Here is a 16,272-nt window from a genome sequence, read left to right on the forward strand (position 1 = left end):
TGCTGTCCTCTGTCTTTGATCTAATCTTTATTACTTCCTTCCTTCTGCTAGCTTTGGATTTAGTTTGCTCTCCTTTTTCTAGTTCCTTAAGGTATACAGTTAGGTTATTGAATTGAGAGCTTTCTTTTTAACGTGTTTCTAGCTATAAATTTTCCTCTTAGCACTTTCCGGTGCATCCCATTTTTGATGTTGTGTTTTCACTTTGATTTATTTCAAGATATTTTCTAACTTTCTTTGTGATTTCTTATCTTTGATAGTGGTGTTTAATTTTCAAGTACCTGTGAACTTTTCCAGTTTTCCTTCTGTTGATTTATAGTTTTCATTGTGATCAGGAAAAATATTTCTTTTTTTTTCCCTTTTTTTAAAAAGATTTTATTTATTTGCCAGAGAGAGCACACGTGCACAACCACAGGGAGCTACAGAGGGACAGGGAGAAGCAGGCTCCCTACTGAGCAGGGAGGCAGATGTGGGGCTCAGTCCCAAGACCCTGGGTTCATGACCCGAGGTGAAAGCAGATGCTTAACCAACTGAGCCACCCAGGTGCCCCGGGAAAAATATTTCATATGATTTCAGTCTCTTTAAGTTTATTAAGACCTGTTTTGTAGCCTAACATATGGTCTGTCCTAGATATTGTTCATGTGTATCGGAGAAGAATATATATTCTGCTGTTGTTTGATCAGTTTGGCTGACACATCATATTTGAGAATACATACAAGTTGAGATGTGAGATTTTCATTTAGGAGAAAAGCTGAGGGAGAAATTTGTTAGTGAGCTGCAAAGAGGGCTTGAGATCGCAAGATTGGATAACTTTTTTGAGGAACAGAATTTATTTAGAGCAGTAGAAGAGCCTTGGATATATCCTTTGTTGGAAGGATAAATGTTGAATATATCCTGGAGTTTTAGAAAAGGATCAGTGGTTTGACATAGACCACAACCACCACAGTATAATATTTAGAAATATTTAGGAAGAGAATATTATCAGTGAATTCAGGGTTGAGAAGTCAACTATCTTGTTTGGGAAGGACTGTGTCCTAAGTTCCTTTAATAATTCAGCAAAGAAAGTGAAGAACAGAATTTTTTTTTTTTGAGAAACATGTAAATGATGACAACTGCTTAAATTGTAGAAGTAAAAATCACAATGATGTAGTTTTAGAATATAATTTTTACAAGCTGATAATTTACTATTTTAGTAGACAAGTCTGAGATGTTAGAAACTGCGTGTTAATTAACTAGAAACTTCTTTCTATATTTGAATTCTATAGAAGTTGTTTCTGGACAGTCTACGAAAAGCACTTGCCGGGCATGGCGGAAGCAGGCAGCTGACGGAGAGTGCCGCAATTGCCTGTGTGAAACTGTGTAAAGCAAGTACTTACATCAATTGGGAAGATAACTCTGTCATTTTCCTACTAGTTCAGTCCATGGTGGTTGATCTTAAGGTAATATGCTTGTTATTTCTTTACTACAAACTTTAAGAAAACTAAAGGAAAATTAAACTTGTAGTAAAGCATTTTTATGTTAATCATTGTCAAAGATCATTGCTAATGCTGAAGTTCTGAATCCTCTTGGAATGTAAGTTCATAAGACCTGCTTTTGTTGTTTCTGTGTTAACTCAGACTAAATTGGCTTAGAATGTGATGAAAACACAGAATTAACTGGTTTTCTTAAAGGTTATCATAAATATTCAGACCTGGTTTTAAAATAACGTAGAATTTGGGGCCTGAAAGGAACCATATCTGGTATAGTAAGAATTTTATCACACTGATGAACCACAGCGTTAGTACTTTGTGCTTCTGGCAACTGAGTGTTATTTCCATGTATGTGGATGCCCTGTTGATATTAAATACTAGTAAAAAAAAAATACTGCATGATTGTTTAAAGGCTTTTCTTTCGGGATTTTCATAGAACCTGCTTTTTAATCCAAGTAAACCATTCTCAAGAGGCAGTCAGCCTGCAGATGTGGATCTAATGATTGACTGCCTTGTTTCTTGCTTTCGTATAAGCCCTCACAACAACCAACACTTTAAGGTGAGAGCATTGGTTTTTATCCAGTTAAGTTTATTGATACTGTTGGTCCTTTCTTTATAAATGTGAAAAGACTAGAAAGATGAATTTGTATTTCTCAATATTATATATTAATGTTAATTTTAAGACTTTAAGAATTTATTCTGTTTTTTAAAAACTCTTTTTTCCCCTGTTTCTTTTTATCCTCATTTGTGTTGAATATTTTTCTCACAGAAATAGTATACAATTTTTTCCTTTGCCCCTGTAGATTTGCCTGGCTCAGAATTCCCCTTCTACATTTCACTATGTGCTGGTAAATTCACTCCATCGAATCATCACCAATGTAAGTCCAAAAGGTATTGCTAAATTACTTAAAATTTTTTTTCTTCCTTTCTTTACTTTTTTATTTCTTTTTAAGAAAGACATTTTTGGTTTATAAAAGGTTTTGAATTTAGATGTATGATGTAGAGAGATTTCTCACAAGTGATTATATCTAGTAACTGATAAACAATTGTATTTTTCATATTCAGTTTGACCTGAGGGGCTTTATTGAGAAAAGTGGAGTTAATAGGATCTTTTGGAAGGATTAAACCTAAAATATTTTATTTGCATCAAAAGCACTTGAGAACAGTGCTACTGAGAATATAATTGAACATTTTCATCCCAGATTCTTTAAATATTATTTTAATACTCCTAGCTTTTTCCCAGCATTTGATATATTCTGACTTGTCACCTTGCCATTTAAGTTAAAAGTAGTTAACTATTTATTGTATAGGCTAGTATGATACATTTTAAAAATGGTGAGATCATAATTGATTATACTTTTTAGTCTTCCTTAAACAAATGAAATATTAGCAGGCTTAAATAGAGGTGTTGACCTGATACAGAAGCATATCAGACAAAATAAGGTACTTGTGAAACCTTGGGCTCTGATGTGAATACATTAAGTAGAATGATATTGAAACCTTATCAAATTTGGACCATGAAGTTTTAACTATTTGATCATTACAAAGTCTACTGAAGACAGTTTTGGAAATACTTTGTCTTGAAATCACATTAAGTTTTTCTTCAATATTTAGACTCCTAATCTTAAAAATTCCGCCAAATTCTGTTCTTTGGTCAAGAACAATAGTATTTTGAAGGTTCTCAAGCTCTACTTTAATCCATTTACATGTAAATTGTCAACTTTTTCTTATTCTCCCTTAAAAAAGGGGCCTGATTGATTGATTGATTGGTGGGCAGCAAAGCAAAGTTTATTGGCTGATAGTACAAAGCTCCCAAAGAGGGATGGGACCTGAGAGGGTTGTCTTAGAAAGGGCTTTAATCATTGATTACTTAGGTATATTTGCCCTCTTGATAATCAAAGTCCACTTTAAAGAGTATATCTCTGATGAGTTAAAAGTTCCTCCTTTCATTCATTTGCCTTGAATGTGTTGAATTGAACCAAATTCTGCCTCTTCTCCTCTCCTCTGCTCTTTTCTTTTCAGAGAAGGAGGGGCAGAGGCAGAGGGAAAGAGCAAATCTTAAGCAGGCTCCAGGCCCAGTTTAGAGCCTAACTCGGCTCTCCCGTCTCATGACCCTGAGATCATGACCTGAGCCAAAATCAAGAGTCGGATGCTTAACCGACTGAGTCACCCAGGCGCCCCTGTTTTCTCTTCTTTTATCCATTTTCTTTTATCCATTTCTGTCAGGGAAAAAGAACTCTAAATCTATTCAGTGACACATTGAGTTTTTCTCAGTGGGGTGCTAGTGGCATTTTGGGCAGGGCAGTTCTTTGTTGTGCATCACTACCTTATACATCGCAAGATGCCTGGTATCCCTGATCCTCATTTCATTAAATGCCATTTGGGCCACTTCCCTCCTCCCATCCCCAGACATTCTGAACAACTAAAATGCCTTGAGGGAATGATATGTTGCTCAGTTGAGTATCTGTGGGTTAAATTCTAGGTTAAATTATAGCTATCCCAAAAGGGAAAGCTTTATGAATCTGATTGCAGATAAGGTATAAGTTTGCATTAAAAACTTAAAAGATTTTTACTTTACTTTTGCCAGGGTAGGAGCCAAGACCTTGTATCCTCAATGTTTACTTTCAAGGCCATTTTAAGAAAGAAAAAAAAAATGATGATTCCCCCCAAGGTTTATGTGTAGTTCAGAATTGAAATATTATTAATTTTTTCTTTGACTTATAATACTAAAAGCATTCCATTTACTAGAGTGGATGGTTTTACATAAATACTGACAACTTGTATTTAATAAACCCGAGTATATACTTTTTTGATACTTTGTGGCTAGTTACTTTAATTGTGAAATATTTTTGTCTACAATTGAATATATAGAGCACTTTCAAGCATGGACTTGGCACTGCTGTAAGTGGCTGAGCTGCTCCTCTGTGGGTTTAAAGCATGCCTGGAGTGGTACTTCGTGCATGCCTCCGTGTACATGGTGAAGTGGCTGTGTTATCCTTCTGTACTCCGATGAGTACTGCATGTGTGAAGGTGGAGTGTGTCTGTACCAGAGGTCACGTCAATATGCAGTCTGTTTTCATAAAGAAAAACCTGTATTGGCTAAGTATTTCAAAGCTCAATACTCAGCATCAGTAACCTTTAATGCATAGCTTGACAAAAAGCATAAATTTGAGTCTATAAAGTATCTTTTAAAGGCATACTTTAGCGGATAATACTTTATCATATAGAATGTTTGATAAATTCATTCTTGTTAGGGCTGGGTTTTTTCTTTCCTATGGTTTAAGGCTAATGGATACTGAATCTGAAGTACTTTCTGACTGAAAAGGACTATTTATAAAGTAACTAGCAGATTGATGGAATGACCATTGCAGAGTCTCTCTGAAGACCCTTATGGAAATACTTTGTCTTGAAATTCCATGAAGTTTTTTCTTAGATATTTGGACTCCTAAACTTAAATTTATTCATAGTGTAAGATTTCCTTTTCATTGATTCTTGGTTCAATACACCTCATACGTTCATTTCTTCCATTCTTTAGCCAGATTCACAGATTTTGTTTCTTACTGTCATAATGTCAAAAGTTTTAGTGATATGTTTTTGAGGGGTTATGTAGACTTGATAGTCATTTGCAGTTTTGTTTTGTTTCTTTCTGAGAAACATATTCATACTCAGTTTCTGAACTAAGTACAGTGTTTAGATCTAAAATACTCTGTTCCTTCCTAAGAAATCTGAAAATCTGTTCACTATTTGAATTTTATTATACTGTGAAGTTTTGTCAGCTTTGAAAATGGCATTCATAGTGCTGTCACTTTTTTTATTACGGCATGCTAATAAGAGGTGAATTATAAGATCTTTGTTATGTACTTAATCTTTGTTAGCTTCCTTTAGGTTAAATTAGATGTGTTGTTATAGTTGGGAAATTAAAGAAATAGTAATAACACATATGTGACCCAGATACCTTAGCAATCAGCGGAACATGCTGTGGCTGTACAGTCTTTAGTATTCTGGGTTTTTCTTTATGGCAGTTGTAGTTCCCTTACAGATAGCTTGCATACTGAGAATGACATGATCTCTTCCTTCCGAGAGGTTGGATAAGTTCTCTTCAAGGCACTTGAAAATTTATTTAAGTAATCTCTTGAAGAATTGCCATAGTTTGCTACTATGTATTCATAAAAGTATTGCCATTTGTTTGGCAATAAACTTAGTGATTTAAGGAGAAAAAAAGGAATGTCTACTTTAGTTGACTAGTTTCAGAAGAGACACATTTAGTAACTGCTCAAAACACTATAATTTTTGCCAACTACATGATGCCTAGTTTTTAGTGCATATTTTATTTGAATGTGTTATCTTTAACTTTTACATTAAAATGAATAAATTTTATATTATGAAAAATGGCAGTTACGAAAATCACTAAATCTTAAGTTAAAATCTTATTATTTTATAGGATGCATCTGGTACTGTGATGATTTTAATAACTATAGATACAGCATAATAGTTTGGATAGGATGTTATATGGGATGCATCTTTCTTTAGTTATTAGTTTCTGACAAGATATGGGGTTAGGAGAATGATTACGTCCCTTATCTCAGTGTATTTTGTGATCATTCAGCCTTTTTTGCCTTAAGCTGGTTAACACAAGCTGTATAAATTAGTAAATATATGGAAATCAATCTGTGTTGATTGCTTGGGCAAGTCAAATGACTAAATTGACCAGAGTTTAAAGAGACCATTACATAATTAAACTAAAATTTGATATTTGTTAGGAACTAGTTTAAATAAAGCAAGAGTTGGGGGAATAGGTGAAAAAGCCACACTACCCAAAGAGAATTTATTTCTTTCTTCACAGCTTTGGGGTCCCTTCCTATAGAGTTCAGTATTCAAATTGTGTATTATAAGTTGATTGTATACTTTATTATCCAATAATTAGAGTTTCTATTCTAATTTTAGATTAAGGTAATATAACTTGATGCTACCTAGAATAGTCTGAGAATTATGGGTGAAGAAATTAGAAGTGGAGAATTTTGAATGAGAAGAAACCCTGGAATAGGGTGTGACCCCCTACGTCCTCTTCCTGTGTTAGTTCATTCTTTCAGGTGCTTCCTATGGAGCGGCAATGTAGTAGGTTGGAAGCCTATGTCTGAAGTTGTCCCATGCCTTGTATAATCTCCATATGGAGTGAAAATTCATCCATTCTTGTATTAACTGATAGACTTTATAGCTTTAGTGACTTTCATAACATAGTAACTAATTTTAAAGTTAAATTAGGCACTATTCAAATAAAAAAGGCACTAGAAACTAGAATCAAAGCTAAACAGGTGAAACTGAAATAGATAAATATTTACATAATATTATTACCTTTAAATCTGTTTCTCTATGATCAGTTTGTCTTTGTGGTGATCATTAGTCTTTGTGTATTGTACCATCATTGCGTATCAGTTTAAGATTATAGGTTTACTAATAGCTTTTTCTCATTTACTAATTTTGTGTTGTACTTATCATTGTTGTTTGTAGGCATATAAGTGATGGTTTGCCACATGTTCCTTCAACATTGTGTTGAACCACTAATCTTTTTTAAAGCTTTGATAGTAGCATTCTTACATGGGAAAATATATACTATCTCTATATGCATATGTTTCTGAAATGTATAAAATGTTAAACTTAAAAAAAAATATTGGCTACAGAATTAGCTCTCTAAAGACTGTTTTTCAGATTCATTAGCTTGTCAGGTAGAAAAGACAGTGTCATATGCTCATGTACATGAAGTGGCAGTTTGTCTCATGTTCGTTATTATATTTTAAAATAAATGTTTTGGTTTAGTGTTTGGATTAAAGATATTATTTGAAGACTTTGGAAATCCTGGTGTGTGTTTGCATGGTCTCAGAAAGATTTTCACAGAAGGATAAAACATAAGGATACAGTGTTAACCAGAGTGTACAACTCATGCACATTTGTACTTTTCCTCTCTTATGGTCTCTGTTTTTCTCCAGTCTGCATTGGATTGGTGGCCTAAGATTGATGCCGTGTACTGTCACTCAGTTGAGCTTCGAAACATGTTTGGTGAAACACTTCATAAAGCAGTGCAGGGCTGTGGAGCACACCCAGCGATACGAATGGCACCGGTAAGATTGATCATGAATTTGAGTCCCACTTTCTTCCTATTGCATTTTCAGTGTGTCTGTCCTATTCCTGCCTTTTTAAAAAAAGATTATTATTGAAAATCAGATGAGTCCCTTCTTTTCTACAAGTGTGGCATGTTGTATACTGCAGTATTGTTGGAATGCTAGTGAATGGTATTTGTTTTTCACTATTTTTGTGGGTTGAACTTATTTTTCTTAGAATTTTCTCACAAAATGCTATTAAAAATGTTAGTTTCTCTTCTTTCTTCCTTCTTGCCTTCCTTCCTTGTCTTGTCTCTTTCATCTTCTTTCTCCTATAACTTTTCCTAATGAGTCAGTATTTTGGTTTTGTTCCTCATCTTTGGGGATGAGTAAGGGAAGCCTGACTCCTAGGTTAGAGTGACTGTTTCTACTAATGCACGGTTTTTGCCCATTGAATGCTGAACATTGCGTACAGGAAACTAGAAATAAAATTAAACATTTTTATTTAAAATAAAAGTATTTCATGTTTCAGCAAATACGCTTTGTGTGCCTAAAAACGATAGGCACTTTGATAGTGAAGTTTGTGTTTAGCTTAGTAAAAGGAGTGTTTTTAAATTAGGTATCTAACATAAATATTCTTAAATGGAATTTTAAAACTCATATGGAACCAAATTAAACAGTTACAGATTGTAGAAGTCATTTCTTGGTATTTATGTATAGCAGGAGTGTTACACATGGCAGCTCTTGACATTGATTGGTGGTGCTTTGTCTTCTGCTTCTTATTTTCTATTCTTATTGGCTGCTGTCGCTCACATGATCAGATGCCAACCAGTCACTGTTTTGCATGGCAGTGGGCTTCTGTGGCCGTAAGTATGACCCATTGTAACTACCTCAGAAAAGTCCTTGGTTTCTTTGACTTTTCTGTGTATAGTTACTGTTAAAGTCACATCATGTCATTTCAGTTGAAAATGTAGCATGTTTTTACCTATTGGTTTTATCTAGTAAATTAGCCACTTTACACTTGTAATTTAAACAGCTTCCTCCCTGGCATGCTTCTCTTTTCCCAAGTTCCTTTACTCAATAAAATATTTTGGCTTAGTACACTTATAGTTCACTCTTACCTGGTCATCAGTAATTGTTTCTCAGGATTATTTATCTCAGACATTCAAATGGAGAAGTTTGCTATACCATACATTTTGAGGATATTTAGTCTAAAAAATTAGAGCCAAAGAACATGGCAATTATATTTTACTAAGTAAATAAAATGCAAAGTTATTCTTAGTTGACTTTTTGTGATACCAAGTACTTAATTTTTTCAGAAAATTGAAAATTTCAATCCAAGTTAATTGGAGGTTAATTTTAGATAATGGTTACTGAAATGTCACTTAACTAGACATTTAAAAGGTTGTTTTGGAAAATGCATTACAATGAATTGCTTAAAAATTATTTGTTCTAAATATCTTCTAGAAATTAGAAATTTATTTGACTTTTTGTTTTAAGTTCTCTACTTCCTCTGGTAGAATATTAATGGCCTCCAGTAATAGAAATTGATAGAAAATCAATATTCACTTCCATTTTAATTTCCATATCCAGTTTACCAGCCATCTGCAATTTAATTTTCTGTGCATGAGAACTGAAAGAAAATGAAACTAAATTATTATTTGAATGAAGACAAAATTTGATTGGTACTCTGGAAATGTTCCCAACATTTAGAAGTTATTTTACTTCTTAGCTCTACTTAGTAACTGATTCTAAGAGCAACATACTGTATTACTGTAAGTTATTTCACAAAAGCTATAACTAGACTTTTGGTCCAAGGACACCTATGATAAGAATTTAATCTTTATTTCCTATTATTCTCTGAAAGTTCAATATGTATTTGATTTGCAAAATCATTCTTAAGCTGTTTATATATATATATATTTGTGAAATTTTGTATGTGTATATATGTACATATATGTGTGTATACATACACATACAAGGTTTCATACATATATAAAATATATAGATATGTATATAATTGTACATAGTGCCTGAAGGAGAGCTTTCTGGCTGATCTTCTTAACCAGAAAAAGTAACAGATTTAATATGAAATAATTTTTTAGAATAATAAAATTTTATGATTTAGATGATCCTTAAGGTGACTCTTACCCCTCTTAAACCTGGTGAGTAAATAGTCAGTCGGACAACAAATGTGAAAATATTGAGCTCTTCTACAAGCTGCCAAGCATAGTGTTAACACTGGAGAAGCATGACGAACTAAACAGAGAAGGTGCTTTCTCTCACAGAATTGCCAGTCTTATAGCTTTTCCTTGAAAACTTCTAGTAAAGAGCTCATTACAGGTGGCCATCAAGGCTGGAAATGCAGAAATTCATAACATACATGGTTTAAAGGTGACATCAGGATTTGGATATTTTGGAATGTTGTAGGGGACTGTTGGAGGGGACTATCTTATATGTTGTAGGATGCTTCGCAGCATTTCTAGCCTCTACTCACTACATGTCAGCAGTAGCAGTCCTGTTAGTCCAAAAATGTCTCCAGACATTTCCACTTTCTCCTGGGAACAACTGCCCTCAGTTGAGAGCCACTGTATTACAGGACGTGCTCAGTGGTTTGTCCTCCTTTGCATTGCTTCAGATGATCCATGTCTCTGATAAACCTGAGCCTTTGTCTTGCTGCAGAAGTAGCAGTCACGGAGTTCATCTGTAAGAAGCCTTTATAAACCACCCTGTATTTTGGAGGTGGATGTATTTCCTGGAAAGAGCAACTTGAAGGTTTTTCTTTAAGCAACTTGGACTCATCTCCCTGTCACTCCCATTCATCATTGACCCTCTCTTTTATTCTGAAGCTCCATAGAACACTTCTGATTCTTCCATTAAGATGGCCTTGCAGATATTTCAGTGAAGTTATCCTGTACTCCTAAGGCTTCTTTTTGTTTTCAATGATTTAGCATTGGGAGGGATTTTATTATTTGAGCTTTTTTTAAAAGCTTGCGGGGTATGTGTGTGTGTATTGCTTGATCTGCACAAATAATGTTTAATGAGTGACAGATAGTCACATGATGAATGAATAGTTCACATTCATTTCAGTGTCTGTCCGGTTCTTCAGCTGTCTTCCCTCACTTGTGCATTAGCTTGATTAAAGCAGGAGCTCTGTCTGGCTTGTCAGACACTGGGTTCCTGGCCCCAAGAATAGTATCTGGCACATAGTAGGCATTTAGCACATATTTGTTGAATGAGTGAATGAATTTCTTTCTTAATTTGCTTTTAAAACCCTCCTCTGATTTGCTTCTCTTTTGGAAAGAATTCAATCTAATACTTTTTTTTTTTTCAATTAAAATGACATATTAAGATCTGATTTTCGCATTCCAGATGTCGTAGAGTTAAAGAATGGCGTTAACCTGCTGTGCCTGCATACCATGTTTCTACTAATATAGTTTAAGATTGCATTATTATCTTGGATTGAGCTCTTTGGCATTTAAACTTTTTAGTCTTTCCATATTAACATTGAGCCATAGCTTCTCCGTTTTCTACTTTTGCAGTATTTTTAAAAGTTTGAAATACTTTTTTTTAGCCTAATCCTTTACTGTTTTAAAACTAAGGTAGCCGATTAACAATAGATATATGCATTTCCACAAATATGGGTAATTTATGCACATCTTGCTTCTTAAGGAGATCCTGGCTCAGCAAATGATTTTATATGCCTGTAATTTAGTCACAGCCTTAAATAAGTTAACAGATGGTTTAGGCCCTTAAGAGGCAGCTGATTATTCTGATTAATGAATTTGTTCCTGGGAATGACCACTTTTATTTGGCAAAGAGCATGTACCAGCTTGGGTTCTTAATCTGTAGTATGGAAGTCCAGTCAGTAAATTAATGAGTAGACTTTTCTTACATTTCTAGTTAAAAATACATTTCTTCTTCAGCTTGTTGTTCCTGATTTTTTATAACCCCCTACTGGTCATTAATAGAAAAATACTTGATTTGAAAACTTTATTCAACCATTTCAAGTCCTTACTCTGTATTAGGCAGCAGTGTTGGAATAAAATTTGTATGCTGATACCTGAGATTAAGAGATGACATAATTGAACTATTAACTTTTGAAAATGATTACTGACTAAGATAGCTATTACATCTGTTAATCATTCTCAGTTCTTTGTTCTGGTATAATGGCTGTATCAGGGAAGAGCAGTTATGCTAAGTTACAACTTAGTAAATTTGTATCATGAAAGTTGATCTCTTTGATCTAAGGTATTACCATGACTAAAATGAAAAAAGAGTAGAATTTAATGGGAGCAAACAGTAAAACTAGAATTTATTAAATACATTTGGTAAGATATTTGCAATGGGATTATAAATATAAAAGCATACAGTATTTGTAAGTCTTGTGCTTCTTTTCTGGAGTGACATTCTTGAGCCTTAATGTGTATGTTAGATAGCTGTTTTCCCCTTTGAAGACCAAAACCCTTCAGTGTTCTTGGACAGACTAACATATGCATCTTAACACTTACAGATTGAGAATTGTGGCTGTGTGTTACAGATATGCATCTCCACTTTTTACCTTGCAAGGCAACCCATTTACTTAGACACTTTTATTATGGGTGCATAGATGCTGGATAGCCTTTATCTGTGTATATACAGTTTCTCCAAAGAAGCCATACAGATGCCCAGCATGTGCTCAACATCGCTAACATCAAGGGAATACAATTCAAGACCGCATTGATATTTCACCTCACACTAGTCAGAATAATTAGAACAAAGACAAGAAATAACAAGTGTTGGCAGAATGTGGAGAAAAGGGAACCCTTGTGCATTGTTGGTCAGAATATAAACTGGTGCAGACACAATGGAAAACAATATGGAGGTTTTTCAAAAAATTAAAAATAGAGGTACTATACAATCCAACAGCTCTACTCCTAGGTATTTATCCGAAGAAAACAAGAACGCTAATTTGAAAAGACATGGAGGTTCATTGAAGCATTATTTACAATAGCAAGATATGGAGGCAACGTAAGTGTCCATCAGTAGACAAATGGATAAGTAGATGTGGTTTATACACACATTGGAATATTACTCAGCCATAAAAAAGAATGAAGTCTTGCCATTTGCAACAATATGGATGGACCTTGGGGGTATTACACTAAGTGAAATAAGTCAGAGAAAGACAAATACTGTATGATTTCACTTATATGTGGAATCTTAAAAAAAAAAAAAAAAAAAAAAGAACTGAAACAGACTGAAGGATACAGAAAACAAACTGATGGTTGCCAGAAGGGAGGGTAGTTGGGGTGGGGGGGCCAACAACACTGGTGAAGGGGATTAAGAGGTACTTTCTTTCAGTTATAAGACTTTGGGATGTAATGCACAGCATAGGGAATATAATCAGTAATGTAACCACTTTGTATGGTGACAGATTGTAACTAGCTTTACTGTGACCATTTTGGAATGTATATAAAAAGTCCCTATGTTGTACACCTAAAACTAAAAACATTAATAAATAAAGGCGTATGTGTCAGAACTTGGTATTTCTATGTCCTTTTAAAGGAGAGGGTGAAATGATTTATAACAATAGGAAGAGGTGGTTTTGTGTCCAGAAGGTAACTGTTAGATTTTTGGTAGAATAGCTTTCATAATTATGGTATCAGCATAGCATCTATCATAGTATCTCTGTAATTGAAGCATATTTTTCATGACTTGTCTTTGTCAAAGAGTTCTTTCTCTGTTTTACTAATGTTCTTCAGGCAAAATACATGCATTCTATACCGTGACAGAGGTGCGATGCCATTGAAGGAAAAAGCAAAACTTAAACTTAAATTACAGAGATTGCCAATGTAGCGTATTTCATCAAGTCTAAAACACTTATTCTTAGTTTTCAACCTCTCTGAAATTGGGACTACATTTTATTTGTCTGGTGTCTTAAGAGTTGATAGTGGTTTTTCATTTCTTGTGGCGCATTAACAATGCATCTTACTAAAATTAACGTAGATTATATGAAATATTTGTTGTATATTTGTGTGGGACAAATGTTTGTTAAATGAATAGTTCAATGTATGTATCTGTGAGAGCTGTAGACTAAGTTTTTTATCCCTAATGTTTTACACATTTTGGAAAATTGTTCTTTTATTTGGGAGTCAACTTGATAGTAAAGAGTTTAGTATTTTTAATAAATTTATTAGATAAATTATAAATAAGAATAATATAAATATTGCAGAAATAGTTCTCATTTGTTTTTTAAGCTTAATAATATTAACTTCATACTTACTTTTGGATGCTTGTACTCATACCACACATATGGTGGTATAAAATGTTTGTTTTTTAAAACAAAGCTTTTTTATAATGGATTTATTTTTCAAAGTTAGATAGCTATTATCTTGAATTTGATGTCTGATTTTTACAAGGGGATGACATGTTTTTGTTTTTATTTGTAGAGTCTTACATTTAAAGAAAAAGTAACAAGCCTTAAATTTAAAGAGAAACCTACAGACCTGGAGACAAGAAGCTATAAGTATCTTCTCTTGTCCATGGTAAAACTCATTCATGCAGATCCAAAGCTCTTGCTTTGTGTAAGTATTTTTTATGAAAGTCCTTGAAATTACTACACTAACTTAATTTGGTTTAAGTGAAATGCCAAGACCTTGGGGACGATTATTAGCTAAAAGAACACTCCTGATCCTTCTGATGATGCTTGAAACCTAAGACATCTTTTAAGAAATCTAACTTATAGAGAAGTTACATTTCTCTAATACTACTATAATTAGATTTCTTACCTTTCTTCTTAATTTTCCCTAACATATTTTCGTGAGGTCTTCTTTCTTTGCCTTGTTACCAGGTTTATATTAGTTAGACATTATCCTGGGGTGGGGGTGGAGGTAATGAAGCCGACATAAATCCAAGTCTTTTCTCATGTTCACAGTTGGTTTTTAAATCTCCAGTTGTGCTTGCTAGACCATTTAGCTTTTTTATTTTCCTTTTTTCTCTCATCAACCTCTTATCACTGGCTTTGCCTACAAATACTATCTTGGAAGGAGAAGAGGGTATAGGTGTTTTGTGGTTAGCACTTAATTATTGTCATAACTCTGCCTTTGCAGCTTCAGGTGGGATTTGATTCCTGAGGGCAACACTGTGATACACAAAGTAATTAAGAACAACCAGATGTAAATGAGTGCTAGTTATATGAAGTGATTAAAAGCATAGGTTCTGGAGATAGACTAGCGACGTGATTTGGGTCACTTAACCTCTCTGTGTCTTCCTTTTCTTGTAATGATGATAATAGTACCTGTATCAGATTGTTAAGAAGCTTGAGATGGTACACTCGTGCTTTTAGAAACAGTATTTAATAAATGCGTAATAAGCACCAAATAAATGTCAACTATTATTAATAAAAGACAGTTGACACTGAGGCGCCTGGGTGGCTCAGTCATTAAGCATCTGCCTTCAGCTCAGATCATGATCCCAGGGTTCTGGGATTGAGCTCCCTGCTCAGCAGGAAGCCTGCTTCTCCCTGTCCCACTCCCCTGGCTTGTGCTCCCTCTCTCACTGTCTCCATCAAATAAATAAATAAAATCTAAAAAACAAAATGAAACAAAAACAGTTGACATTTGGGCACCTGGGTGGCTCAGTGGGTTAAGCCGCTGCCTTCGGCTCAGGTCATGATCTCAGGGTCCTGGGATCGAGTCCCGCATCGGGCTCTTTGCTCAGCGGGGGGCCTGCTTCCTCCTCTCTCTCTCTCTCTGCCTGCCTCTCTGTCTACTTGTGATCTCTCTCTGTTGAATAAATAAATAAAATCTTTAAAAAACAAAACAAAACAAAACAAAAAAAACAGTTGACATTTAATATTAATGTTATTAATACCCCACATATGACAGTTTTGTATTGTGAAGGACAGGATAACCTGCTAAACCTTTGTTGAAGTTTCTCCAGTCCCTGGAGAACAGCGTCCAGAAAAATTTCTTACTGCTTTGTTTAGCAGTAGGTTTTATAAGTGCTGATGATGTGCTTTCAAATTACTGTATATAGGGGTTAACTTGATGTCCATATTTTCAAGAGTTCTGTGAACCCCTTGAATTTTAAAAAATGTGCACATGAGTATTTTTTCTTCAGAGAAACAAAAGGGGAGAGAGACACAGAATTCCTGAAGGGCTTAGTAATGCCAAAGGAAGGCCTATGATATTTTGAGTTCTTTAAAGAAGCCCATCCAAATTTGGGAGTTTCATAGAATAAGTCGTTAGACTCTGACATGGAAAATTCCATAAAGTCTTACCAGTGAGACTATGAAAGTAATCAAATCCCCTTTCTCCTCATGTTTTTGTAGCACAAGTTATTTTCAGTGGGATTTCATCATGCATTTCATGTAATATATCACATTGCTCTGCAGGACTGTATGTCAGAGTGAAGAATGCACTAGAGCCACTGGTGCCTTCAGTGTTAAGTATTTCACTAGTCAAAGAACAAGAATTTAAACAAAACTTGCTATTTTCCAAGGTTGAAATTTAGCCAGAAGTCATTTAATATTGAAATTATTTTCTTTGCTGCCATCTAGTGGTGAAGCAACTTTTCTCAGGGTAACGAGAGGTAAGTTAAAGTAGTGATTCACTGTAAATACTTAATTATTTCCTATTTACATTAAGAATTCTAAATCATAGTAAATACGAGAAACATAAGACTACCTGTTAAATGATGTCAGTCGTGGTATTTTAAGGTCACGTGATTTT

The 16,272-nt window shown here is 34.3% G+C and overlaps 1 protein-coding gene across 8 annotated transcripts in view; it reads left to right on the top strand.

The window, feature by feature from the left end:
• NF1 (neurofibromin 1) overlaps positions 1-16,272 on the top strand; it is a 253,525-nt gene that overhangs the window by 84,121 nt on the left and 153,132 nt on the right. For 5 of the 8 annotated variants that reach the window (XM_032321557.1, XM_032321563.1, XM_032321562.1 and 2 more), the window contains exons 9-14: positions 1,263-1,436; positions 1,903-2,025; positions 2,270-2,344; positions 4,338-4,367; positions 7,451-7,582; positions 13,990-14,124. In XM_032321557.1, coding sequence (XP_032177448.1) covers positions 1,263-1,436; positions 1,903-2,025; positions 2,270-2,344; positions 4,338-4,367; positions 7,451-7,582; positions 13,990-14,124 — 669 coding nt within the window. Of the gene's footprint in view, positions 1-1,262; positions 1,437-1,902; positions 2,026-2,269; positions 2,358-4,337; positions 4,368-7,450; positions 7,583-13,989; positions 14,125-16,272 lie in introns of those variants that run through there. The other 3 variants (XM_032321559.1, XM_032321561.1, XM_032321564.1) reach the window with 2 other exon arrangements.

The sequence above is a fragment of the Mustela erminea genome, chromosome 18 (assembly GCF_009829155.1).
Source record: "Mustela erminea isolate mMusErm1 chromosome 18, mMusErm1.Pri, whole genome shotgun sequence".
NCBI classification, from domain to species: domain Eukaryota; kingdom Metazoa; phylum Chordata; class Mammalia; order Carnivora; family Mustelidae; genus Mustela; species Mustela erminea.